Source organism: Symphalangus syndactylus, chromosome 13 (assembly GCF_028878055.3).
Source record: "Symphalangus syndactylus isolate Jambi chromosome 13, NHGRI_mSymSyn1-v2.1_pri, whole genome shotgun sequence".
NCBI lineage: Eukaryota > Metazoa > Chordata > Mammalia > Primates > Hylobatidae > Symphalangus > Symphalangus syndactylus.
Window position 1 is genome coordinate 84,667,078 of NC_072435.2, and position 27,138 is coordinate 84,694,215.

The 27,138-nt window shown below is 36.1% G+C and overlaps 1 protein-coding gene across 29 annotated transcripts in view; it reads right to left on the minus strand.

Annotated features, from left to right (window-relative positions):
• The window catches only part of POC1B (POC1 centriolar protein B), a 169,795-nt gene that overhangs the window by 89,654 nt on the left and 53,003 nt on the right, over window positions 1–27,138 (minus strand). For 17 of the 29 annotated variants that reach the window (XR_010115137.1, XM_063615166.1, XM_063615173.1 and 14 more), the window contains 6 exons: window positions 26,709–26,816; window positions 26,157–26,272; window positions 24,896–25,029; window positions 22,148–22,216; window positions 21,300–21,452; window positions 14,190–14,270 (listed from right to left, as the gene is read on the minus strand). Coding sequence is in view for 25 of the 29 variants with exons in the window: in XM_063615166.1 (XP_063471236.1) it covers window positions 14,190–14,270; window positions 21,300–21,452; window positions 22,148–22,216; window positions 24,896–25,029; window positions 26,157–26,272; window positions 26,709–26,816 (661 nt within the window). In the remaining 4 variants the exon portion in view is untranslated. Of the gene's footprint in view, window positions 1–14,189; window positions 14,271–14,567; window positions 14,591–21,299; window positions 21,453–22,147; window positions 22,217–24,895; window positions 25,030–26,156; window positions 26,273–26,708; window positions 26,817–27,138 lie in introns of all 29 variants that reach the window. The other 12 variants (XM_055237364.2, XM_063615170.1, XM_055237359.2 and 9 more) reach the window with 5 other exon arrangements.

A 27,138-nucleotide genomic window follows, 5' to 3' on the forward strand; every position in this document is an offset into this window, starting at 1 on the left:
CTTTGACAAACCTGACAAAAACAAGCAATGGGGAAACGATTCCCTATTTAATAAATGGTGCTGGGAAAACTGGCTAGCCATATGTAGAAAGCTGAAACTGGATCCCTTCCTTACACCTTATACAAAAATTAATTCAAGATGGATTAAAGACTTACATGTTAGACCTAAAACCATAAAAACCCTAGAAGAAAACCTAGGCAACACCAGTCAGGACATAGGCATGGGCAAGGACTTCATGTCTAAAACACCAAAAGCAATGGCAACAAAAGCCAAAATAGACAAATTGGATCTAATTAAACTAAAAAGCTTCTGCACAGCAAAATAAACTACCATCAGAGTGAACAGGCAAGCTACAGAATGGGAGAAAATTTTTACAATCTACCCATCTGACAATGGGCTAATATCCAGAATCTACAAAGAACTTAAACAAATTTACAAGAAAAAAACAAACAACCCAATCAAAAAGTGGGCAAAGGATATGAACAGACACTTCTCAAAGAAGACATTTATGCAGCCAACAGACACATGAAAAAATGCTCATCATCACTGGTCGTCAGAGAAATGGAAATCAAAACCACAATGAGATACCATCTCACATCAGTTAGAATGGCGATCATTAAAAAGTCAGGAAACAACAGGTGCTGGAGAGGATATGAAGAAATAGGAATGCTTTTACACTGTTGGTGGGACTGTAAACTAGTTCAACCATTGTGGAAGACAGTGTGGCAATTCCTCAAGGATCTAAAACTAGAAATACCATTTGACCCAGCCATCTCATTACTGGGTATATACCTGAAGGATTATAAATCATGCTGCTATAAAGACATATGCACACGTATGTTTATTGTGGCACTACTCACAATAGCAAAGACTTGGAACCAACCCAAATGTCCATCAATGATAGACTGGATTAAGAAAACGTGGCATATATACACCATGGAATACTATGCAGCCATAAAAAAGGATGAGTTCACGTCCTTTGTAGGGACATGGATGAAGGTGGAAACCATCATTCTCAGCAAACTATCGCAAGGACAGAAAACCAAATACCACATGCTCTCACTCATAGGTGAGAACAGAACAATGAGAATACTTGGACACAGGGTGGGGAACATCACACACCGGGGCTTGTCGTGGGGTGGGGGAGTGGGGAAGGATAGCATTAGGAGATATACCTAATGTAAATGACGAGTTAATGGGTGCAGCACACCAACATGGCACATGTATACATATGTAACAAACATAAAGTGTAATTTAAAAAAAAAAAAAGAAAAACATTTTGACTAAAAACCTATAGGAAAGATTATATAAATTAATTGCTGGATGAAACAGCTAGAACATGTGCATGAAATAGGTTGTTGTAGGGAAACATAATGGAAGAGCTCAATTGCAAAAAACATATGACAGGCAGAAGCAATGCCACTGTTGCCGGGAGAACTGCCTGGAAAGGGTGCCAAGGCAAAAAGTAAAAATAAACAAAACATATTCACAAACATACTCATAGTTTGGGATATAAACTCCGTGACTGTCATTTTCCTTGATGAATAAATACATAAAAATAGTCATAGCACTTTGTAGGATAAATGAATAGATCTTAACACAACTAAATATTAATAATAAAATGTCTTAGAGAAAACTGCTGCTGTCTAAATCAAAAGTTTTCAATACATTTAAGGTGAGCAATAGTTTATTTTAAAATCAAAATTATTTTTCTCAATTGTAACTATTTGGTAAACTTATCAATATACTCAATTTAAAAAATGGTAACTTAAAAAAAATAATATGACATGTTTGAAGTTTCTCATGTGATCTTTTGATACACAGTGCCCAAAATGTAAGACAGTCATATGTTTACTATATATATAATTCATGGAACACTGAAATATGTAAGTGATTTCTAGAAAAGGAAAGAACAAAGTAATTTCTAAAATAGTGTACATATCTTGAATTTTTCAGTAATTTTACTGTGTACAGAACTGTACAAAAAGTACACAAAATTTTCTAAAAGTACAAATCTGAGAGAGCATATTTCTTAGTCAAATTCTTCAAATTTCAACTGATTTTCCAAAGCATACAATTGTTTTTGCTTCAGCTTAATGATGCATTTCCAGTTCTATTTAAAATAAGGAATTATTTTAAATGTTTATCATCTTGAAACTTTATTAAATTGCTATCCCCAGAATACATAGTTCTGAATTAAGAATAATATTTACTCAGCATGGTACTTTACCTGATGCTAGATGTCATTTAAAACAAATTTATTTTATATATTATCAACCTTTGAGAAGGGACCAAGTAGGGCACAAATTCATTTTACTGAACCTGAAGCTTCAAGCAGAAGTGTCCAAGTAAATAGCAAAATTCCTTTGAAAGTTCCACCTATGGGGACAAGGTGTTAATACTGTTACACATAAAGCTCTATGATATAATCAGTCCAAGAGAGGCAAACTGAGTCTGAAGAGCCCTGAACAGGGAGCAACTGGATCTCCTGGAACTATAGATAATGCATGACCTGAGGAACATTAATAGTGAGAGAGAGAGAGAAACTGGAAGACATGGCCTGGATTCTGCACACAGCCACACAGTTTGTATCATGGACTTGGGCTTTCTTTTGAGCCTTGCCCCCAAGACTTCCAACCCAACTAACTGATGATATTTACCAGGAAAGCATAGCTGTATTTAAAAATAAAAGTCAGGATGGGCATGGTGGTTCATGCCTGTAATCTCAGTGCTTTGGGAGGCTGAAGCTGGAGGATGGCTTGAACCCAGGAGTTCAAGACAAACCTGGACAACATGGCGAGACCTCGTCTCCATTTTAAAAAACAACAAAACAAACAAAACCCAACCAGCCAACCAAACAACAGCAACAAAAGGCCAATTTAAAATAGGATTCACTTTATAAAAATCACCCTAACCAAATTTGATAAAAACTGATATTCTCATCTATTCCAAAATAAAATAATAGCTGCACACACCAGAACAGCAATAACACCATCAAAGGAAATTTCTGCATACACAGTTCCTACTGCTGAGAATATCCTTTCTCAATAGACAGACAAAAACTGAAAATTAGTGACAGGGCAGAAGTGAGAACCCGGGGAGAGCAATCAGTGAATAGTAACAAAGCCCTGCCAAGGGAGGTAAAGCCATTACATCATTATGAAAGAGATTTAAAGATATGACAGATCAAATAATTATTCATATCAGGAAGCTATATCCACACAATTAGGCTTGAACAACCTATGATGAGCACACCATATGGCACACCTTCTGGATAAACAGTAAGAGGCAAGTGTGTCTTAAACACAATTCTTCCTGATGAGCATTCTAACATTAAGTTAAGGACTTGTGTGTGCTGAAATCTGGTGTGTGCCAAAGATTTACGTACTTGGCAAGTAGGAATAGGCAATGCTTAAATTCCCAAAGTAGCCTTCACAACCAATTACTTACAAACATTGGTTGACTCGAGGGCCTATTTCTCCACCTGCTCCCAAACTGGAGGTCCTCAGTACTTTCCGTTTTTTCCCCACAACCAGAGATATGCATCAGGTCTCCTTGGCTACTATATTATGGTGAAAAAACATTTACTTAAGTTAAATCATACTGACCACAAGGAAGCTAAAACCAGGATTCAAAGTGGCAAGGCATCTGGTCTGTGTGTCTAAACATCTGGAAGGCAGGTTGGTGCTGGTGTTCAGTCTGTCCTGTGAGGTTAGTTCAATCGGAGCCTTGCTTGCCCCCATCATTTCCTTGCTGTGTGTCTTTGAGTAAGTTACCTAACACCTTTAAGGCTAATTTGTGGAATGCAAGAATCTACATGCATGCTTAGTAATGAGGTAAAATGTTTAGTAGTATGTGAAAAATGGTGGCTATTTTTATGGGAACCACAGGCATGTAAATGAGAATGCTCCTAAATTGATTTACTGAAACACGGAGGTAACACATTTGTAAATTAGTTACATTTAACCATTCCACATGTATATATACTTTAAAACATCATGTTATACATAAGAAATACATACAATTTTATCTGTCAATTAAACAATAAATAAATGAAAGAAAAAAGGGGAAAAAATTCCCTGAATATAATACTACATTCCTAGACAAGCAACTCAAATTGGCAAGTTGGCAATTCTCAAATTATTTTATAAATCTAGTGCAATGGCAATCAACATTCCAATGGGATGGTTTTTTGAAACGGACAGAATAATTTTAAAATTCATATGGATAAGTAATAGGCAAGAACATCCAGGAAAATTTTGAAGGAAAAAACTGTGCATTATATAAAATTTTAAAGAAATATTCTAAATCTACAATAATTAAAAAGATATGATAATGGATCAAGAACAAATAGACGATAATGGATCAAGAACAAATAGATCAAGAACAGAGCAATAAGACAGAAGAGAAAGTTTCCAAAGAGACACAGTTCATATGAATTTAATGTTTAAAGAAGGTTATTCAAATCAGTGAAACAACACAAATTGAGGGTACTTTGTTAATTATAAATCTGTACCTCATAACTAAATTAATACATATGGATTTAAAGGTTTTATCGTTAAAAATAAAACCTCAAGAAGAGTAGCTAAGATGTTTGGGGGTTGATGAGGGAATTTCTTTGCATAGAATCCAAACGACAAAAAATAGTTTTAAAAAAGGTAATGCAGCTAAACCTATCAAAAATCAGAAACTAAATTCAAGGAGAAATGAGAAAAAAGGAAAACATATTTGTAGCACATGGCAAGAGGTAAATCTTTTTTTTTTTTTTTTAATTTTTTTTTTTTTTTGAGATGGAGTCTTGCACTGTTGCCTGGGCTGGAGTGCAGTGGCACGATCTTGGCTCACTGCAACCTATGCCTCTAGGGTTCAAGCGATTCTCCTGCCTTAGTTTCTCGAGTAGCTGGGATTACAGGCAGCCACCACCATGCCCAGCTAACTTTTATATTTTTAGTAGAGACAGGGTTTCACCCTGTTGGCCAGGCTGGTCTCAAACTCCTGATCTTGTGATTTGCCCGCCTCGGCCTCCCGAAGTGTTGGGATTACAGGTGTGAGCCACAGTGCCCTGCCTGAGGTCAATCTTCTTAATTAAAATTACCTAAGGATCCATTTTAAAATGAACAATAGGAAAATGGGCAAAGCACACAAATACGCAATCTTCAGAAATACAAATAAACAGCAATCATGAACACGTCAAAACTCACAAGTCACTAAAAAATGAAATAAACTTGATAACATCTTTTGCTTATTAAGCTGTTTTAAGGCTTTTAACATTTTAAATAATTAAAAATAAATAGAAAACCTTTAAAGGTTTTTGTCATGTTGATGTTGTTATTACAAACAATGTTGGAATACGCATCCTTGAATAGAAATCTTTTTATGTATATCTTATTATTTCTTTAGGATGATTTACTGTGTATCACTCAGGGTTCAGCAGAGAAACAGAAAGTACAGCCGTTATTTTAACAGAGAGAATTTAATATAGGGAACTGGTTAAACAGATTTCTAAGTCTGTAAATGCTAAAAGGGAGCTCTGAGGTAAGCAAGGATATTAAATGTATGAAAGTAGCTCCCTAGAGTTGGGGAACAAAGGCAAGAGATTGGATTATTAGAAACTAGACACTCAAGAGGTCCCTTGCTGAGAGCTGAGATGGTTTGTTCACAAGGAGGAAAGAGGAATGTTCATTAAAAAGACATTCTGAAAAGGAAAAGGAAATGCCTGGCATTCCTTCTCCATCTCCCCTTCAACTTAAAACAAACAACTCTATGTGCTTCAGAAAAATAATCCAAATAGACACATAAAAAGTATGAGAATGTTGCCATCATAAATACTAAGGCCCACCAAAATTCTGTAGTGATTTGGAAAGTAGGTTAAAAAGTACATATGATATAAAATATGAGCTTTGTAGTGGCCATTATTATCCTGAGTAAAAGAAAAACAAAATACTCTAGCAATTAACACAAAAAATAGAAAATCAAATTATACTAAGAAAAATCTTCCATTGTAAAAGTCAACTGAAGTCAATTTGACATTTAAGTGATGAGTTGGTTGGTTGGTTGGTTGGCTGGCTGAAAGCAACATAATTTTATTTATGTTTCAGGATATATGATTGTGTGGCCTGAAAATCTCAGAAAGTAAAAGCAAAGAAATTGAAAGACACGGAAAGAACTAGGCCGGGACCAGCACTGGGCCTTAATAACCAGTTCACTGAGATGGTGAGGTTCTAAATCTTTAGAAGCCCTAATATATTTTACATAGTTTGACAGCATAAAGCAGGAAGAACTGACTGAAAAATACGTGTTAGCAGACTTGCTGACTACTTTCACCAAATAATTAACTGTCAAGTGGCAAAATAAAGGAGCAAAGCCAATAGCTTTACTATCTATGCAGCACCAAATAACTCAAAACCAGATGGGTATAGAGGTACAGAACAGTTGAAAGCTAAGTTCACTATTTTCCGTGAAACTCTGACAGCCCCACAAATGGCATTTAGCTCCGTAGTAAACCATCCTCTAGGTCAGCAGGAAGCTCCTTATGGGCTGACAGTCCAGGAGACAAGCACTTTTCAGGGAGCTACCGTAGTAATTTCCTGTGTGAAAAGCTCACTGCTGTTCTTGCATTCCTCAGGGTGCATTTCTTCTCATCTCAGAGGATGTTTCTCTTCCACAGGAAGAGGAAGGAACCAGTTGTTACTGGATGCGTGGGCTGAGAGCTGTCGGGCATTTTCAGCATGCCTTGGTCTCAGCTGTGGGAACTGGGGATGCAGCTTAGATTCCCAGGCCCGGGACAGTCGGTATTACTGCAGTAGTCTGGGGCGTCACAGTTTAGAAATACAGTATCTCAGGAAGTTGGAAGGCAGAAATAATACCTGGAACACCTCCAGTTCCCGGAAACGTGCTAATTTTCTAAAGGAAATTCTAAAAAGTATTTATTGGGCTCCCAAATAGCATGATTTATAAATCCTTTTGTAAAGTTTCCTTTTTTTTTTTCTGTCTTCATATTTTGTACGGCAAAGTTCAAGTCCTAAATCACATTTGTCAATAGGATTAAGGACAAGTTTCACTGCATAAGTATTCTTTAACTAGGACTATTTTAAAAAACTTTAAGAGTATCAAATTGTTGGTAAATTCATTAATATGTTTTCTTACCCTGTGACTTTGAAACTTAAAGAGAAAAAAGGTCAAATTAGCACATTTGTCAGTATATCTTAGAAAAATTGGGACTTAGTGATTATTACTATTTTATTAAAAAGCATATTTTATTTGAAGGGGGGAAAAAGAAGCCTCTGGCTTTCACTGTTAATCTTTTATTACAGTGATACTGTTAGTCAACTTTACAGCTATACAGATTATCTATCTTAAAAAAATAAGCCATGTTCCTTTAACAAACTAAAACACTTTAGCATTTTAGTTGTTTTATTTATTTTTTTACAATCCCAAAGCAATTTTTTTAAAAGGTCAGCCATCACATTCACAACTGTTAGCAGTTTTTATAACATATGGGTCATGATGTACTTCAAAAGCAAGGATCCAACTAATTTACAAATAGTCTCTTTCCAGTCTCTAATATTTTCTCTCCTATCTCTATTTTAAAGATTGTATCTGAAAAAATATAAATGTGTTTTCTATTTCTAAATGGCAAGAGATCTTTGAAAATGTTGTGTTTTTCCTCATTTACTTGTTAGTTATCATGTATGTTCTGTTTTTTAAATGTCTTTGACAATTTAATTACGTCACTTAATTTCGAAGGGGAATGTTTTTAAATTGTTTCTCAAACCTTATAAAAATTCCTCTTTTACTCCAAGTAAGCATCTTAGGGCTTAACATTTAACTTTTTGAGTTACCGGATAAAAAATTACTGTATCCACTTGACATACTTACTATCATTTGCAGTTAAGATAAAAAGTCTCTTAACTCTTAAAAGGAAGATAAATTGAGGGAGGCACCAGCTAGGGAGTCCAGAGACCTGGATCCTATAAATGCCTAAGTTCATTTCCTTTCATACCCTTAGAGCAGGGACAGGAGACACATACCGCAGAGCCACTAAACCAGCACTTAAAGATACCATACAAATGTCTGTTTCCTAATGCTTAGGAAGCAGCCACAAAGTTATAGATAAATACACCTCATTTCAGAAGTCATATGCCCTAAACTGACAAATCAAATGCCACCATATAAACTGCTGCAAAGCTTAAAAACTTTACATTGCATACGACCATTTTACACTTTCAAAGTTGTAAGTTTTAGTTTTAAGACATTGAAGTTCACATACACTGTGTTCTTTTAGTCTTTCCAAATCTTTGCTTATATAAGCAGTTAGGAACTGAAATAACTCTGAACTAGTTACGCAATGTTGTCTAGTAACCAGGATGAACTGTTGCCACAACATTCATGGAAATATTCTCTCTGTATCTGCAAGTTTATTCTTTGTGTGTCCATATATTTTGTCAGTATGTTAATATTTTTCAGATAGTATATACCATATGACAATCTCCATGAAAGTGTATAACCTTTTTCTTCCTAAAAATAGGCTGATGCAAAAAAACTTTCTGACTAAGAGAATCCAATGCACTTTGCTAAAAAATAAAAATCTAAATGACATTTAGGAAAGAGTGTGCTTCCTAAAATCATGGAAATGGCAGAGTATCTCTTGAACTGATTCAGCTGATCACTTTTCTGATCCTAGAACAGAATACAGGAAAACCACGATTCTTTTTCACTCATCAGCCCCTCTGCCAAAATGATGCAGAGCCAGGAGATATTCTCAGCTATCCTGAGATTACTCAAGGCTACATCTTACTGTCCCTGGGGAAAGGAGATAGGGAATCCCACAGCTGACATTCACTCTGTCAGGAAATCCTCTTGGCTCTGCCTTCAAAATACACCCAGAATCTGATCGCTTATCACCACCTCCTCTGCTACCTCCCTGGGTCAAGCCAGTATTGCCTCCCGTCTGAGTATTTCATTAGCTTCCTAATTAGTCTCCTTGTCCACCCCCTTCAACATCCCCAGCCTGTTCTCTTACAGCAGGCAGAGTGAACCTGTTAAGACACAAGTCACATCATGTCCCTCCTCTGCAGGAAACCCCCCAGTGGCTCCTATGTCACCTGCAATCTGGCCTTCTATCTATCACTGCTCCCACTCTCCTGGAGAGCCCTTCCCAGATAGCCATGACTTGCTCCCTTCACTACTTCAGCTCTTTACTCAAATGCCACCCCTGTCACGTGACTCTTGTCCTGGCCATACTAGCTAAAATGGCAGCCCTCTACCTATCTTTTCCTCTCTGCCTTCAGTGCCTTTTTCACCTTTGCGTTCCCTATACTATATACAGTTTATTTTTTAGATCTGTGAATTGCCTCTCTCTGACTGAAATGTAGAATGTAGGCTTCTCTGGAGCAAGTATTTTTGTTTCTTCACATTCTCTAAAGCCAAGAATCGTGAGTTAATAAATACTTACTCAGAGACATGTATGTGTGAGTAGGCATCCTTTCTGGATCCCACCACATCTGCTATCAGTTGATTTAGGCAACTTAAAGATTCTAAACTAGACTGATGCATTTGTATTACCACGGTTCATATGTGTTTGATTTCCTCTGAAGCAACTACTTATACCTTGCTTTCCCTCCAGGCACGGTGGCTCATGCCTATAATCTCAGCACTTTAGGAGGCCGAGGTGGGTGGATCACTTGAGGTCAGGAGTTCAAGACCAGCTTGGCCAACATGGTGAAACCCTGTCTCTACTAAAAAATACAAAAATTAGCTGGGCGTGATGGTAGGAGCCTGTAATCTGAGCTACTCAGGAAGCTGAGGCAGGAGAATCACTTGAACCCAGGATGTGGAGGTTGCAGTGAGCCGAGATAGTGCCACTGCACTTCAGCCTGGGTGACAGAGTGAGAGACCTTGTCTCAAAAAAGAAAAAAAAAAAAAGAAAAGAAAAAAGAACTCGTCAAAGGTTTTCTTCTAGAGAAGTCCTCTAGCTTACTCCAGCCCATTAATGATCTCTTCTGAATACTGCCCAATAACAATCTTTCATTGACATTTATGTATACTTGACATCTAATGTTCTGAAACCAACACTGATTTCTTCTTACTCAGTTACTTCTGTCTGGCTAGGCTGTTTGTTTCTTGAGGTCAGGCAGCCAGCTTGGTATCTCCCTCAACATCTCATGTAATGCCTTCATGTTTAACTATTTTGACTGATGGAACATCAAAAGACTGTAGACCCTTGGATTTTTTTCTATAACATAACTGCATGTTTATTGCAAATTAATTTGACTTGAAAGAAATAATATACTTCTAAAGAAAGGCATACACATATTCTGCATTATGTTCATATTATGCACAGTTGCCAGGATGAAGATGAGAACACCGTGTCAACTCTCTGAGAAGAGTCCAGTATTTTGATAATCAAAGGAACAACAGCAAGATTACCAATTTCATTTTGTTCATTTATAAGACAAACAATAAAACTAATACATCAGAATTTAAGAATTTTCCTAAAGATAAAAAAAAGTAATAACCCTAGAGTCTTTTAAGATAAATTTTATTTACAGTTAGCTTAAAACTCTTTTTTTTTGTTGTTGTTGTTGAGACGGAGTCTCCCTCTGTCTCCCAGGCTGGAGTGCAGTAGCACAATTTCGGCTCACTGCAACCTCCACCTCCTGGGTTCAAACAGTTCTCCTGCCTCAGCCTCCCAAGTAGCTGGAATTATAGGCGCACACCACCATGCCTGGCTAATTTTTGTAGTTTTAGTAGAGGAGGTGTTTTGTCACGTTGGACAGGCTAGTCCAGAACCCCTGACCTCAGGTGATCCACCTGCCTTGGCCTTCCAAAGTGCTAGGATTACAGGTGTGAGCCACTGTGCCCAGGCAGTTTAAAACTCTTTATATTAGGATACAGGAAACAAATTCTTATCTTGTTTGTCTTTTTAGAAGAGAGGAGTGGGACATCTCATGTAGCCACACCACATGTCAATGCTAATGATAAATGTCCTACCATAATTTTGATGATAGAATCCTGGTCTAGTTCTAACTACAAAATGAAAACATTAAAAGCCTCAAATGGAATCTTGAACTAAATAATCTTTAGAAAATTAGTATATAAGTGACAATATAAAAAGAATAAAGAGTAAGGAATTTGAGAACAATATTTTAAAACTATGTTTATATGGCCACCAGTATATTCCTTTACAGAAACTTTTTTTTTTTTAACAATAAAGCTTTAAAAATAGAGATTAGTAACAGCTTATTTTGATCCACAATATTGTATCAAATTTCCGGCTTGGCATTAGAGACACAAGTGCAAGCCACAAAGATACCACCTGTTAAAGACTGTATGCCACAATTTCTTCTCTGTAGTGAGAAGACATCAGAGCACAGACATCAGTACACTTGGGTCTACAAATCTTCCTGAATATAATATTAAATCAAGTGAAAGTAGAAATAGAGGCCAACTATTTCTTACACCATAACAAACTTCTTTTATGCTACTAAGAAATTTAACAAATTAAGGTTTAAAGAGACATCTTTTTTATGTCCTATCTTGATGAAATGAATTTTTTTTTTTTTAAGGAAATGTGCAGTCTACAAAAACCAAACAAATCAACCCTCAAAAGAAACAGTAACTACAATAACAATAACAAAAATTACCTTTAAACACTACTTTTTTTGGCTTCCAGTATTTCTCCAGGTTTTTAAATTACAATCACATGCAAGGTACACACAAAAATATTGAATGCAATTGTGCTTCATGCCAAAGCAGAAATAAATCCCCTTTACAATTATGTCTGATTTGTTGTGCAGAAGCAAAAGAGAAACTGTCAATGTAGGGAGGAGACTATAATTAAGGCTTATTTACCACTATATTAATGGAAAGGTGAATAGTTGAAAAAGTAATTTTATTTTAGTTTTCTAACCAATTATCTATCATTGAACTAAAAGAAAGAGATACACATTGAAATTTAAAGAAAAGCCCTTTGGAGATATTCTTTTAAAAAGTCTAACTGCTTTATGAGCATCTATGTCTTCAGAATGCACTATTAAAATAAAGTCCTTATACCTTGCTTGGGAGCAAGCAGCGATGTCCCAGATTATAATCTATCTAGATAGGAGTTTATTAGCATAATCTCAAACCAATTCATAGCAAACAAGATTTTGTTTTCCTGTGTTTTTTTGTTTGTTTGCTGGATTTTTATATACTAGTGGAGTCTTCCTTTTAATGCATATATATTGGGTGAAACCATGTGAAGTCATTGATATTAGACTGTTTTTGCCTACAAAATGACAATTTCATATAATTCAACCTAATATTATCCTTTGTGGATAATTTTACTCTTCCATTTTATTATTCTGTTTTGTAGCACAGCTATTAAATGTCATATGTTTATTATACAGAATTGTCTTCTCAATGTCCCACATACCCCATATATTCCTCGAGTTATGGTCCTGTATTATAGATGTATACTACAATAGACTCATATGATCTACAATAGATATGTACAATCTATACTACAAGGGACATCCTGCTGTCCCTTGCTAGGAGGCAGTTATGCCCACCTCAATAGCACTGTCTGTCAAAACTGTCTGGATTCCTCACGTAATGAGGCTTTGCAAAACTTGAAGGGTACTGGCAGGGACAGTGAGTCTCAAAAGGTGGACCAAAGATTTTTAATGATCTATGATATTTTCTAGGCCAGGAATGTGCAATTTTAGTCTACTGACTACCTCACAAGGAGGCAGCACATCTCATAAATCTCCTATCTTTTTGCTCCTTCTCGCTACAGGAGGAAAACCTAACTCATCAGATTTTGTAAATTTCTACAACATGCATTTGGAGTAATTCATTGAACATAAATGTGTTGAACAATTACTATAAGCTAAGTACTGTGGCAAGTTGTAGACATCCCATTAATTTTTAATTTCTTAAATTATTAATGCAGCAATGCTGCTAGAGTTATAAACATGAATACTGTAAGAAACAAGAACACAGATCGGTTTGAAGTCCTAGCGGTCACCAGTGATTCTTGGAATTCCCTTTAACAATCAGCTCATTGGTTACCCTCACTTGGTGTTTGTCACTGAAACTCCTAATGAGAGATCTAGGAGTCTTTTCTGCTATGGGATTAACACTGAAAGGACCTTTGAATAATTAGAATGCTTTCTGATACAACATAGACTCAAAATGGACTAGTCCTCTGTAGAATTCCTCTACAATAAATACTATTCTTGAGATCTATTAGAGAATTTATAATGTCATAATGTCAGGGTTTTATTTTGGCTACAAATTAAAAATGTACCCAAAATATTTAACTAAACTGACATCATAGCAGCAGTGTCGTCAAAGACCATGCTGTTCTTCCCATTTGTTCTTACGATTAGTTTTGCACTGACTAGCAGGATCAACTGTGGCAGTGATTTGCCTTGGAAAGAATAAGCAGAATCCTAAATGGAAAGGCTAAAATTCTTAATCTTTGAATATTTTGAAAACACTGAATAAATAAATTTTATATATGTAATTTCTATAAAGAAAATTGTAAGTATTAGAAATACTTCTTAATTTATGGATAATCCATCAAAAGAGATTAACAAAGGGCAGTGCTGTTTTTCTTACAGCTTCTAATGAGAAGACTAGAAGTAAGTTTAGCACCTCCGAAGGACAAATAACACAATAGGGGATCTGCTCTGCAACAGCATGTGAAATGTCACCTGGGTGGCATCTTAATACATGAGACAGTGGGTATGGATTAGACTGAACTCAGGGACCTCAAAGTAAAAGCTTTCCTGGGAAGGAGAACATCACACACCGGGGCCTGTTGTGCGGTGGGGGGAGGGGGGAGGGATAGCATTAGGAGATATAGCTAATGTTAAATGACGAGTTAATGGGTGTAGCACACCAACATGGCACATGTATACATATGTAACTAACCTGCACGTTGTGCACACATACCCTAAAACTTAAGGTATAATAATTAAAAAAAAAAAAAAAAAAAGAAAGCTTTCCTGGAAATTGGTGCTGCTCCCCCTTGTGGTAAACTATTTAGATGCATTGTAAATATGACTATAAAGTTTTTCCTATACTAAAATGTTAGGCTACATAGGCCACGTTTTATCTCCTCCCCCAACATTTTTTAAAGGAAAATGGATTATGCCAAATGATTAAATGCCACTTAAGTGTCCAAAAAAACCCCAACTTACTGTGGTAGAATCAAAAGAAAGGATATCCACAACAGGGGGAGTAGAGATCTGCAAATCGATTACCTCAAGCTTTGGATTAATCTGTGTATATACATAAAAAAAAATTATGAGATTTTCATACCATAAGAAACTAAATGCTATTTGTAAAAACCTGGAGGGCATTTTCTAATATATTCTAAAATTAAAATATATTGATATATTCATTACTATGGATAAAAAAAATTTTAAGCAAAATGTTAGCCTACCAATTCTATCAACGTATAAGAAAAGATCATTTTGACAAAGTTGGCTTTACCCCAGAAATAAAAGGTTTTCACTTTAGAAAATCAATGTAATTTATCTAAAAAGGAATATTAAAAATAAAATAAAATGACCCACCTCAAAAGATGAAGAAAAAAATCCTAGCCAGTTCAGTAAGAAAAGGAAATAACAGGTATTAAGATAACAATTAGAAAGAAATAATATTCTCATTCATATATAATGTTATCTAGACTCTATTGCTAAATCATTAGAATAGTCAGAGTTTAATAAGATTGTTAGTCCCAAAATCAATATATGAAATCAACTGCATTTCTGCATTCTAGCACACAGTTAGAAAATGCAAAATTTTAAAGGACACCATTGACAATACCATAAAAGTTTAAAAACACATCAGAATAAACATACAAAAATGAGTAAGACCTTATGGAAAAGAATAAAACTTATGTTAACATTGAAAAAGGCTCAAATAAGTAGAAACCTGTATCATAAAGAGCTTAAAAGCAGAGTGCTGTATATATGGAAAATAAATATATTCAGAACATTCGTAATGAGAAAAGTGAAATTAAAGCAAAATACCACTTAATATCTATTAGACTGCAAAAACTAGAAAGCTCAATGATGCCAACACTGTTTGTAGCAGCATTGTTTGTAATGGCCAAAAAACTACTGGAAGTACCCTAAGTGTCTATCAACAGTAAAACAGGTTGTAAGAATTACTACAGTGACAAATTCACTGGAATGCAATACAGCAGTGAAAACAATTTATGAATGCATGAATTCAGAATTCATATGTATGAATCTCAGGACTTTAATGTTAAATTAAAAAGTAAGTTACAGAAAATATATATTCAATATAATTCCATTTATATAAAGTTCAAACTCATTCAAAATTAAACAATAATTATAGATTCAAATATATAAAGTTACAAAGAAAAGCAACGGAATGATTACCTAGAGTGGTGACTAACTTTGAGGGAGGCTATTTCAGAATTTGAAAAGACAAAAAAATTAAAAATAAAATTGAAACATTATGAATACAAAGAAGTAAACAAAGAGCAACAAAGATAGCAGAGTTTTATATCAAATGAATGGTACCAGTAAGTGTACTAAAGAACCTTAAAGAAGAAACTATTGACTGAGCGCTTATCAGGAGTGTCCAATCTTTTGCTTTCCCTGGGCCACATTGAAAGAATTGTCCTGGGCCACACATAAAATACACTAACATTAATGATAGCTGATGAGCTAAAAAAAAAAATTGCAAACATATCTCATAATGTTTTAAGACAGTTTACGAATTTGTTTGGGGCTGGATTCAAAGCCAGCATGTGACCCATGGGCTGGACAAGCTCGGCTTAGATAGTGCGAAAGGCTTCCTATGGAGGAAACATGGCATATGATGGCTCTTTAATAAAAGATCTAGAAAACAAAAACAGGGAGATGGGTAAAAGAGCATTCTTCATGGCATAGTGGAAGAATGCTGACATACTTTCACACAGGGGTAGAAAGAAGAAGGTCGTCAAGGGTCAAATTGTGAAGGGTGAAGGAATTTGGGAAGGCACAGAAAGTTGGAAGCTAAAATGTGCTGAATTGAAAGAGTAATCTGACAGACACATAAAGTATCATGAATACATTAGGGACGGCACTGAGGACACTACAGCATTAATCTAGGTCTGTAGTGATGAAGGCTTGTCCAGTGATAAGAGGAGTGGAATAATTTTTAAAGCACTTACCATGCTTGATGAGTATGGCTGTAGTTTTAGAAATAGTAAACGTATTTTATAATTATCCACCCAATGTGTTAAAGGGGAGGTATAACTGCTATGCTATAGTAAAGAAGGAATAAAGCTGTGCCTGGTGAGGATGAGGGGCAATCAGCTCAGCTAGCCAAAACCGTTGTCTCTTCCTGGCTGTCCCATAAAGCAGAAATCAAACACAGCCTCCTGCCATTAACTATAAGTCCAGAGTTGAGGCAAAGAACAGAAATGTGAGAGTGACTTGTTTTCCTTTTAATCTTAAGACTCGCTGTCCAGAGACTGCTTGCATACGTTTTATTCTCTTTTATCTACTGCCACCTAGTGTAGCCAGAAAATTATTTACCTATGAAAATACAATCTAGTTGCACCATCTGAAATTGAAACTGCTCAAGAAATCTAAATCACATAGAGTCAGCACCTGTCATTAAAAAAAATCCTTGACCTACAAGTTGGGAAACAAGTCCTGATGTAATTAACAGTATTTAACTGCATAAGTTGCTGCCACATAAGTTAAATAGAGCTGGAAGTTCTTACTAAGTAACATTTATAGTCCTCTCCAAAGAAAATACACTGAGGGGGTGATATGGTTAAATTCTTTGCTAGCTAACTCTCAGGAACACTAACAGTACCTTGTGCTCCTGATATTTATTGAAGGGAAGAATATGTTAATAATTAGAGTTGCCTTGAAATGAAGTGGGCTGCCTATGAGAGGCCAAATTCTCCATGGCTGGACAAGGGTATATAACTGGGACTAATGAATGAGGTAAAGGTTAGCCTGTATGACCTCAAAGGTACCATCCCACATCCCCCATTGAGGTTCTCTGTGTCCATGATACTGAGGAGTCCACGAACATAAAACCTCTACTAATAAATTCCATAAGGTTTCACTAGACTAGAAGCTTCTAAAGGGCAAGGAGTATGCCCATCTTGTTCACTGCTGCATACCCTAAAGCTAGTACAACATCCAGCACACAGATACTTTAATATCCGTTAACAGGATAAAATGTAATTTTGTTTATATTGAAGCATTACATCAAAGTGGTTAAAAACACAGAATGCAACCAGAGTGCCTGGGTTGAAATTCTAGTGCTGCCACTTACTAACTTTAAGATTTAACTAACATAGACCTCAATTTCTCATGGGATAATAGTGGTACTTATTTCACCGAGATTTTAGGAATATTAATTTAATTTGTATAAGACAGAACAGTCTTGTAAAGTATTAGATTTTATCATCATGTAATGAACATTTACTGAGGCCTGAAACAGTATAAACATATACCACAGTTAGAAGTAGAATACAAAATGGATAGACAAGTGGTCATTTAAAAAAATTATAAATGGTGATGTTTTCAACCTTATTAGAAGATTGAGCTAAAAACCCAATCTCAGACTTAAAGACTTAAATTGATCACTTGTACGTTTCAACAATGAATCATGGTCAGACTATCACAAAATATTATTATATAAATATTTGGTTAAGGTAAAGGACATTTTCCTTCCTGCTAAATATCATACAGAATTTCATATGCAATTTATATGTTAAGGTAATCTAAAATGGCCATAACAAACTGAAAGCCATCATAACATTATTTTATTAAAAAATATGTTTAACCAATTATAATCCCTGCTTACAATATTCTACAATTCTCCTAGAATAACTATTTTGATGCTTTACTGTCATTAAGACCTCTCGCCATCCCTTAGAACGGCTTTACTGTCTTCTCATCAAAATATGTAAGAAAGAAGGGGACTGCTCCGGAGAAAAATATCATACACACACACTGAAGGAAAGTCTGGTTTTGTCTAGGGGCAGGACAATGCAATCCAACTCATGACAGTCTGAAGAAGATAAAGTCAGCATGAACTAGTGATGTGCTATAGCACAATGTGGGTAGGGTCAAGATACCTTGTGTAAAAACTGGGCTTCTTTCCCACCAAAAAAGAGAGAGAAAGGTGCTGTTCTCATGTTTTTAATTAAGATGGAGTGCCTAGGCCAGGAGTACAATGAAGGATCTGTAGTTAGATAAGTAGGAGGAACCCGGGAGAGGGCTATTTCACATAGAGAGAATTTGATATTTCATGCCTTCTTTCGTGTGGCCTCCTTCTCTCATTTATTTTAAAAGTAATCTGGCTATCACCCCCTCTATCCATGTAGGAATTAGTAATTTATATATTTAGTCAGCTGGTACCCAAGATCTAAGACTCTGCGGGATTCCCCACCTTCAAACAAGTGAAGCGCTTAAGGCTAGCAAAGGGGTGGCTTTTGCAAAAGGCCAAACTATTTTACTCAGCAGATTGAGATTATGCAATTCAGATGAGTCTCATAGAAAACATAATACAAATCATAGAAATGCTATCTCGTTTCAAACTCAGAAATAAAACACTCATGGTCACTGCAAACAGAGAAAGAAAAATTAATCAGTTCACTTAGATACCATTTATTCTACATATTTTAATAAGATCTGTTTATTTTCCTTAAATCCTAATACTGACCTCAAAAAAAGATTTCTAAGTTTTAAAACATTTCCCAAGTAACTGTATGTAAATTTGTCTAAAGCTTTGAAAAAAACTTAATCTACTGAATTTAGTATTTCAAAGTAAAGTTTACTAATCATAAATGAACACAGTACAACTTTTATTCTGACTATTCCATTCTAAGTGAAAGTTTTGAACTAAGTCTTTGGCTTTGTGAGGGATCCATATTTATTAATTTGAAGTAGAGTCTTTAAAACACAATTTGGTACTTAACAATTATTTATTCATAATACTAAAGTTGTTCCCTGTCTCGAAAATTTCATAACCTTGACTTTTTTATAAGAGATTTTTTTTGTTGTTGAGACGGAGTCTCGCCCTGTTGCCCAGGCTGGAGTGCAGTGACATGATCTCGGCTCACTGCAACCTCCGCCTCCCAGGTTCAAGCGATTCTCCTGCCTCAGCCTCCAGAATAGCTGGGATTATAGGCACGTGCCACCACACCCAGCTAATTTTTGTATTTTTAGTAGAGACGGGGTTTCACCATGTTCGTCAGGCTGGTCTTGAACTCCTGACCTCGTGATCCGCCCACCCCAGCCTTCCAAAGTGCTGGGATTACAGGCATGAGCCACCGAACCTGGCCCAAGAGATTTTTAAGATAAAAAAAAAAAGAAACAATTACAACAATTGGTTGTTCATATACAGAATCCTATCACTCTTCTGGCATTTTATATCACAGGGCCTCAAAGTGTTTTACAAAAGCAAGTCATGTTTTATACTTAATTTAAGCAGCCATGCCTGTTTACAGATAATTTAAACTGTGTACACAGAGGCTGACTACCTTAAGGTCACAAAAAATTCAGTCACAAGGCTCAGCATTTTGTATAGTGCAACTGAACTCTAATTCCACGATGAAGAAAAGTCAGTGTTTAATAGAATTTTTAGGGGTATATGTGAAAACTTTGAGAGTGGCTTTGCATGGCCTGGGTCATCCTGACCCAGCAACACAAAGCAGCCCAGCTGGTTTAATGGCTTTTTGGCTGTATCATAAGAGCAGAGCCACTCAGGCAACTCCTTGACATTTTAAAGAAAGCCTAGCACTCTGAAATGAACTGGGGCTGACAGTAAATCAGAGAAAAAATGGCTTGAGTCTCTGTGCCGAGGTGAGTGTGGAGTCATGGAAATATCACCTAATTCACGAGGAAAGCAGTCTCGGGATCAGCCTGCAGTTCTGCCACCCAACCCCCTGGAAAGCGGCCAAATGGATATTTCCCTCCTGATCAATCTTGGCCAAACCACAAGATGACAGAATAAAAATACCAAGAGTTAATAAAACCAACTTGGATAATACAAGAAAAAAATACTCAAGTTAAATTAAAATATATTTCACATGTATTTTATATGAATTTATATGATCACAGGGATAAATATAACTAGAAACAGAAGCAAAAAATGGGAAAACCAAATTAGATTACATTTTTTTCTTTTAAATAAAAGAAAAATGATAATACAATAAGTAGTACAAAGAAGTGGTAACATGATTAATACTTTAGAAGAACTGAAAAGATTGTCAGAAGTTGGAAAAGACAAAGATTATAGCCAAGAACTGAAAGTCAACACTACCAGGGAAAAGCAAAGACAGAAATCCCAAGATATGGCTGGATTAAACAAAATCTAGAAAATAGTTTAAAAAAACAAAGAACAAAAACATATACTTAGATGCACAACTGGAGACTAGCAGAAGTGCCTGAGATAACAGCAAAGACCAAGACTACGGAAAACAAAATGAAAGAAGTGATGTGGGTGAGGGAGGGTACATGCACAGCATGAACAGTGAATGCGGCTACCGTGCATTGCCGCTCAGGAATACATGTCAAGAACTCAAAATACCTAACTCTAAAAGCAAAGAGACTGCCAGTGATAAAAATTCAGATGAACAGGTAATTTCTGAAGTCAGCTCTTAGAAGAGAAACGGCTGAAGAAGAATCATGCAAAATAAGAATAGGCTAACATCAACTAAGCATCTAGCAAAGATAAATCTCTCTTTGAAGACAAAAGAATGCTTAAATCATAACACTTAAATTCATAGGACCTAAGGGAATTTGTCAGCAAAAACCTACAGCTAAATAGATAACTATATATGCAAAATATATGCAGGCAATAACATTGTCTTAATTATTAGATTTAATCACTAAATCTCTTCTTTTACCTGTCCACAAGATTTTCTTTTTGCTATAAAAGAGTTTTAAGCTACCTATTTCAATAACCATTATAAAAATTCTTGCCCTTCAGCCTTATTCTCATGACAGCCATCACATGACCTCCCTAAACACACCTAGAATATAAAGCTAGTTCAGACTTCACAGTCACCAGAGGCCTTAGATTTAATTTCTCATTTCCTATTACTATCAACACTATTTTTTAGTTTTACTTCTGGGCCTTCAAGAAACAAATATAAAACTTTATTACACACTATAGTGAAAACAACTGTTTATCAACGTGCTGCTGTTTTAAGGCAGCACTAGGTTTCATATATATAATTCAGTAATTTCAAACACCTCCTTCAGCAAAAGCCTCAAAATGTACACAAAATGTAGGACAAATATGAACAAAATACTCACTTCTACAGTCTCAACTTTTTCCTCATGGGGATGTGGTGTTCTTGGGTAGATATCAAGAAGATGTGGTGGTGAATCAAAATGTAATCTTTTGAGATTTCTTTTGTTAAGACCTTTACAATGCAATTCATCAAAGTTAGTCCTCCATAATAAGACCTATGAAAAAAGTCAATGATGTTGGCAGTTACTGACTTGCATGTACAAGCAATAGAGCTGATTTTAAAACCCACAATATACAGAATCGTCTCCCAAAGTAGAAAGGGTAGATATATATTTCAACTATGTTACTATTTCTCAATATCTTTTTTTAAGGTGTGGTTGGGGGAGAGATTTAACATTTTGAATTGCCTTCATGTCTGGTTTAAAATTCATATTAAGAAAATATCTGGTTATCTTAAAATCCTCTTTTTTTTTGGTCAAAGCCCAAAACCATGTTTTGGACTTAGTCATTCACTTTATTCAATAAATCTGGCCATGAACGACTTTTGGTCATTTCAGATAAATGCAGATTTGCTATATAAATGATTTATATTTACCATCCTCAAGAAGCTTAAGATTAGGCAATGATTCAAGCAAAAGTGCTATATAATTACTGAAAATGGACATATAGTGTCAGTTACATGTATAGTTAAGTGTAAAATGAACAAAAGAAAATAACTATTTGAGTTCCCAAAATTTAGAACTGGCTCTGTTTCAGCTATGAGATAGCAGACTTCATGGTACTAATTAAAATATAAACTCATTGACAACCATCTTAACATATACAAACTAGCTGGCTGTAAAACTCTTAGCTGAGGTCAAGGATTCCTTTACCTTAACCAAATCAAAGAGGAGCTGAAAGATTTACAAACCTGTGTGTCTGCACCCCCTGATGCAAATAGCTCTCCACCTTTTGAAAATGAAACAGTAAAGACAGGTCCCTGAGAAATAAAGGGAGATAAAGAAAAAAAAGTACTTGGTAATGCTTTCTCATGGCCAAGAAGACTATGGATATCAATTTCTCATCCTAATCTATGCATACTACTCATGCAATAAGTCTGATAAAACACATCAGTTGCCAGCAACTAATGCTGGCAGAGTAAAGATAATCAAAGAATCAACCCAATCATATTAAAACACAAATAAATGATACTAAAAAATACTAAAAATTAATTAAAAAATAACTTTTTTCTCCTTTCAAGAAAAGCTTGTACATATGTAAGTTCATAAGAATTTCTGTTAAGATTTTCTGGCTTTGGACTCTGTATTCAACCAATCACTAGCAGAAACTGAATGATAAATATGTAGGTAATGGGAATGAGGCTATTTACATGAAGTCCATTTCCTGACCAATGGGCTTCACTGAGTTCTCCCTTCATGTAGGCAACCATAAACCACTAAAAGTTTAAAGAGCAGAACATAGATAGGAGGAGAGCTGTGAATGATTAAAATCAGTATCACAATTGTGAGAAAGATGAATTGGAGTAAGATGCTTGGTTGGAGGCCAGTTAGGAAGTTACTGTAATTATCTAGGTGAGAGGTAATGAAAACCTGAAATTGAGCAGTTACTGCGGAGTTGGACAAGACTTGCTTGGCACAGTCACAAGGTGGATAGCCTCTAGGTCAATTTTTCAGTCCAGATAAGAGTACGTATTTCTTATCTCAAAAATATTAATATATACCATATGTTTTTAATATGTCCTTAATCTCTACAAGAAAAGTTTTGGGAAAAACATCTTATATTTTCCCAAGTAGACTATTCCACAGATTTAGGTTATAATATTAATAGCTTCATAAACACCTTCACTTCCAGACTAAAATTCCATCTTCATGTAGTGTGTTCCTACTGGAAGACTGTGTTTATCTTTTTTTCCCTATTATTTTGTACTTTTTTCATGGCTATTTCAATCCTTGGCCACTTTTATTGGTTGTGTTTATTCAGCCTAAATCCATGGATATGCATATATTTAAGCTGGTTAGTGTTTATTTCTGCTTTACCCTAACGCCACTGCAGAATAAATGATAACACAAAGCAGGAAGCCATGCAGAACCTGTGAAAAAGAAACTCCTCTCTTCTAGACTACAAAGCTCATTCTATTTCTAGATATAAACAGCTTATACTTGTTAAAAGGAACTACCTTAGAAAAAAAGAGGACGCATTCTAAAAAATTCAGAGAAGTTTGAATATTGTCTGGAAGAAAAGAATAGTTTATATACTCAAAAAAATTTATCTAGGCTGGGCACAGTGGCTCAAACCTGTAATCCCAGCACTTTGGGAGGCCGAGGCAGGCAGATTGCCTGATGTCAGGAATTCAAAACAAGCCTGGCCAACATGGTGAAACCCTGTCTCTTCTAAAAAAAAAAAAAAAATTAGCTGGGCGTGGTGGTGCACCTGTCCAGAAGGCTGAGGTAGGAGAATCGCTTGAACCCAGGAGGCAGAGGTTACAGTGAGCCGAGATTGTGCCACTGCACTCCAGCCTGGGTGACAGACTAAGAATCCATCTCAAAAATAAAGAAATAATAAATTTAAAAAATTGATCTATATGCCAGGGAGGGATCTTTGCACAGGCTCAGTAAAAGGCACCCCTCTTACCTACTTGGTTCTAAACTAATTGAGAAATAAGACAAAGGAATACAGCACATAAGAATCGAAATATCACCTTTCTTTCTAATAAATGCTTGTAAAAAGAGAATGTGGCTTTTATGTGTAACACAAATAGGCTTTCTAGAACTGATGCCCAGAATGAGTGACAGGCAACACTACACAAGGGCAGGTCTCCCCACAAGGAATATCAGAGAAAAACAGTGAAGAGTGGCTCACTCCCAAAGGCAAGAGAGTAGAAGGTGTTAGGCTGTGCTTACTCAATTTCTCCTAAACCCACCAACAAATTAGCAGAAGGAGTGAGGAAGAGGTGTGAGAGGCTGGGTGTCAGGGCTAAGCGGGACAGCCTCCACATGAAGGAAGGATCTGAAGTACGGAATCTACTTACCCATCACCATTTACCCAGTCAATCTATACAACATACTGATAAAGACAGCAGGAGAGGATTCATGTAATGGCCATTGAAAGATACACATTGATTTTGATAAGAATTACAACAAATAATGTTTATTTTTTTCTTCCTTTTTTTTTTTTTTTTTTTTTTTTTAGACAGAGTCTTGCTCTGTTGCTGGGCTGGGTGCAGTGGCGCAATCTCAGCTCACTGCAGCTCCCCCTCCTGGGTTCATGTGATGCCCCTGCCTCAGCCTCCCAACCAAGTAGCTTGGATTACAGGCACGTGCCACCACACCTGGCTAATTTTTTGTATTTTAGTAGAAATGGGGTTTCATCATGTTGGCCAAGATGGTCTCGATCTCCTGACCTCAGGTGATCCGCCCGCCTCAGCCTCCCAAAGTGTTGGGATTACAGGCGTGAGCCACCACGCCCGGCCACAAATAATATTTCTAAGAGTTGCTTCCAGAGGATAAAAACAGCCTTGGAAGTAAAAAAATTTTATGATAGCAGCAATGTGTGCTATGTCTGGAAAAATAATAAAGGGACAGAAAAATGGATCAGAAATTTAAAATATATATTATTTTATATTTTTATATATAAAAAGCAAGAATCTGAGTGTTAATACCGTATGTCCTTGAAGTGTGTAGATGAGCCTTCCTTCTAAGAGGTCCAGAATCTTAAGGGTACCATCTGAAGAAGCTGTGATGAGATAGTTACCCGAAGGATGGAATGATATGCAATTAACTCCACCGCTGTGAACTGATTTGTAGAAAATAAAAGCAAAAAGTTCAGAGAACAATTCTTACTTTTGAAGATACCCCAGTGCCTTATTAGCAATAGGTTGCAAACAAGAGCACTGTTTCCACAACAACAAAACTCTATATAGCTCACTAAAACGAGTATTTTGGCATCACATAGCATTAAGCTTCCAGTTAGAGAGCCAGAATAACTTTAAAAATGAGACTGTGTCACGGAAAGGTAATCTTATTGACCACATTACTATAAATTCTTTGGATATATTGCCAATAAAACCGACAGTTAATTATCATCAGCTCAGACAGGGTATATAACCTAGTCTCAAATTAAAGGTAATAACTAATTAGTGGCTTGGGATTAAAGGGAGAAAAGTGTGGAGACAGGTTTGAAATGGGCACAGTCCTGCCATCATGCTTGAAAATTTGTTTCCAGACAGCATCCTTCCAACAGGAGGCAGTATAACACAATGATCAAAAGTTAATTTTTCTATGCACTATGTAAGCAGGAAGACCTAAGTAGTTCTATTGATTATTTGAGCAAGTTAATTACCCTGTTTAAATCTCAATTTCCTTATCTTTAAAATGTGAGTAATAATGATACCTCCTAGGAATATTGTTTAGATTTGGCACAGTGTCTGCTACATGGTAAGCACTGGATAAGCTACTATGTTTAATAATCATTTGGATTTTATATAAATCCAATATAAACCAAGAAAATTCACTTCTCTTTTAGTTCAATACATAGCCATAGTAGGTAGTTGTTTTCTACCAGTTATAACACCTATTTGTGCTCACATAACTCCCTGTGATTCAGAATCCAGTCATTTCTATCCCTGACTTCTCACACAATGCTGATAACCAGAGTTTGAAAATCTCATAGCAACTTCTTCATTTCTTCTTCTTTTTTTTTTTTAACCAGCCCTCACATCATTTTTAAGGTCTCTTCACTTCCTGCTTTCCTTGAGCTTCTGAGACCCTGCTGTTGATGGGAGCTAATTATACTATTCTCTAGCCTGTTCCAAGGCAGCCCACGACCCCAAGTAAGAGAGCCAAACCACACCAACAAGGAGAATCAGTCCTTCCAAAAGGAGTCCATTCAGTAACTGAATTTTTTGTTAGGAAAATTGTTACCTTGGTAATGCTGTAGTAACTTGTTCACTCTTACATCCCAGACTTTCACAGTTTGATCAGAACCTGCTGAAGCTATGCATGTACCACTAGGGTTAAAGTCCACAAAATTTGCAAATCTAGGAGGAAAGAATAAGATGACCTAATATTTCAATTCCTTTTTTCTTTTTTTGAGACGGAGTCTCACTCTTGTCACCCAGGCTGGAGTGCAGTGGCGCAATGTCAGCTCACCGCAACCTCCGCCTCCTGGGTTCAAGTGATTCTTCCACCTCAGCCTCCCAAGTAGCTGGAATTACAGGCGCATATCACCATGCCCAGGTAATTTTTGTATTTTTAGTGGAGACAGGGTTTCACCATGTTGGTCAGGCTGGTCTCAAACTCCTGACCTCAGGTGATCCGCCTGCCTCAACCTCCCGAAGTGCTGGGATTACAGGCATGAGCCACTGCACCCGGCCATATTTCAATTTCTTTACTCATTTCTTTATTTAAATTGTTATAATCAAATGTCTCCTTAGAAAACTAACCCACACAAATGCACAAAGAAAGTGTACTTACCCAACGGAATCTGAGAAGTTATTAACACATTGCTTATTTGTGGTATCCCAAATTTTAATAGTTTTATCCTCACTACATGACACAATTAGTCTTCCATCAGATGAAAATCTAGAAAGAAGAAGAAAGAAGATGTTTTATGTGAAAGGCTCTGGAGAGTCACCATCTCACCTCTACACCACAAATAAACCAGACTGTAAATATTAAATACCAGAGACCACTGTTACCATCCCATGCAGTAAAGTCATATTCTGCAGCCAAGATATTCATCATGACAAACAACACTGACAGACCATTAAAAGGTCAAAATATGCTATGTAGACTAACCAAGTTGCTTTTTTCCTTTTATTCTTTTATTAAAATAATTTTGGTTTTATTGCATCTGCTTTGGGGTTTTGATTCAATTCTGCACTCACTCTAAGCCAAGTGCCTT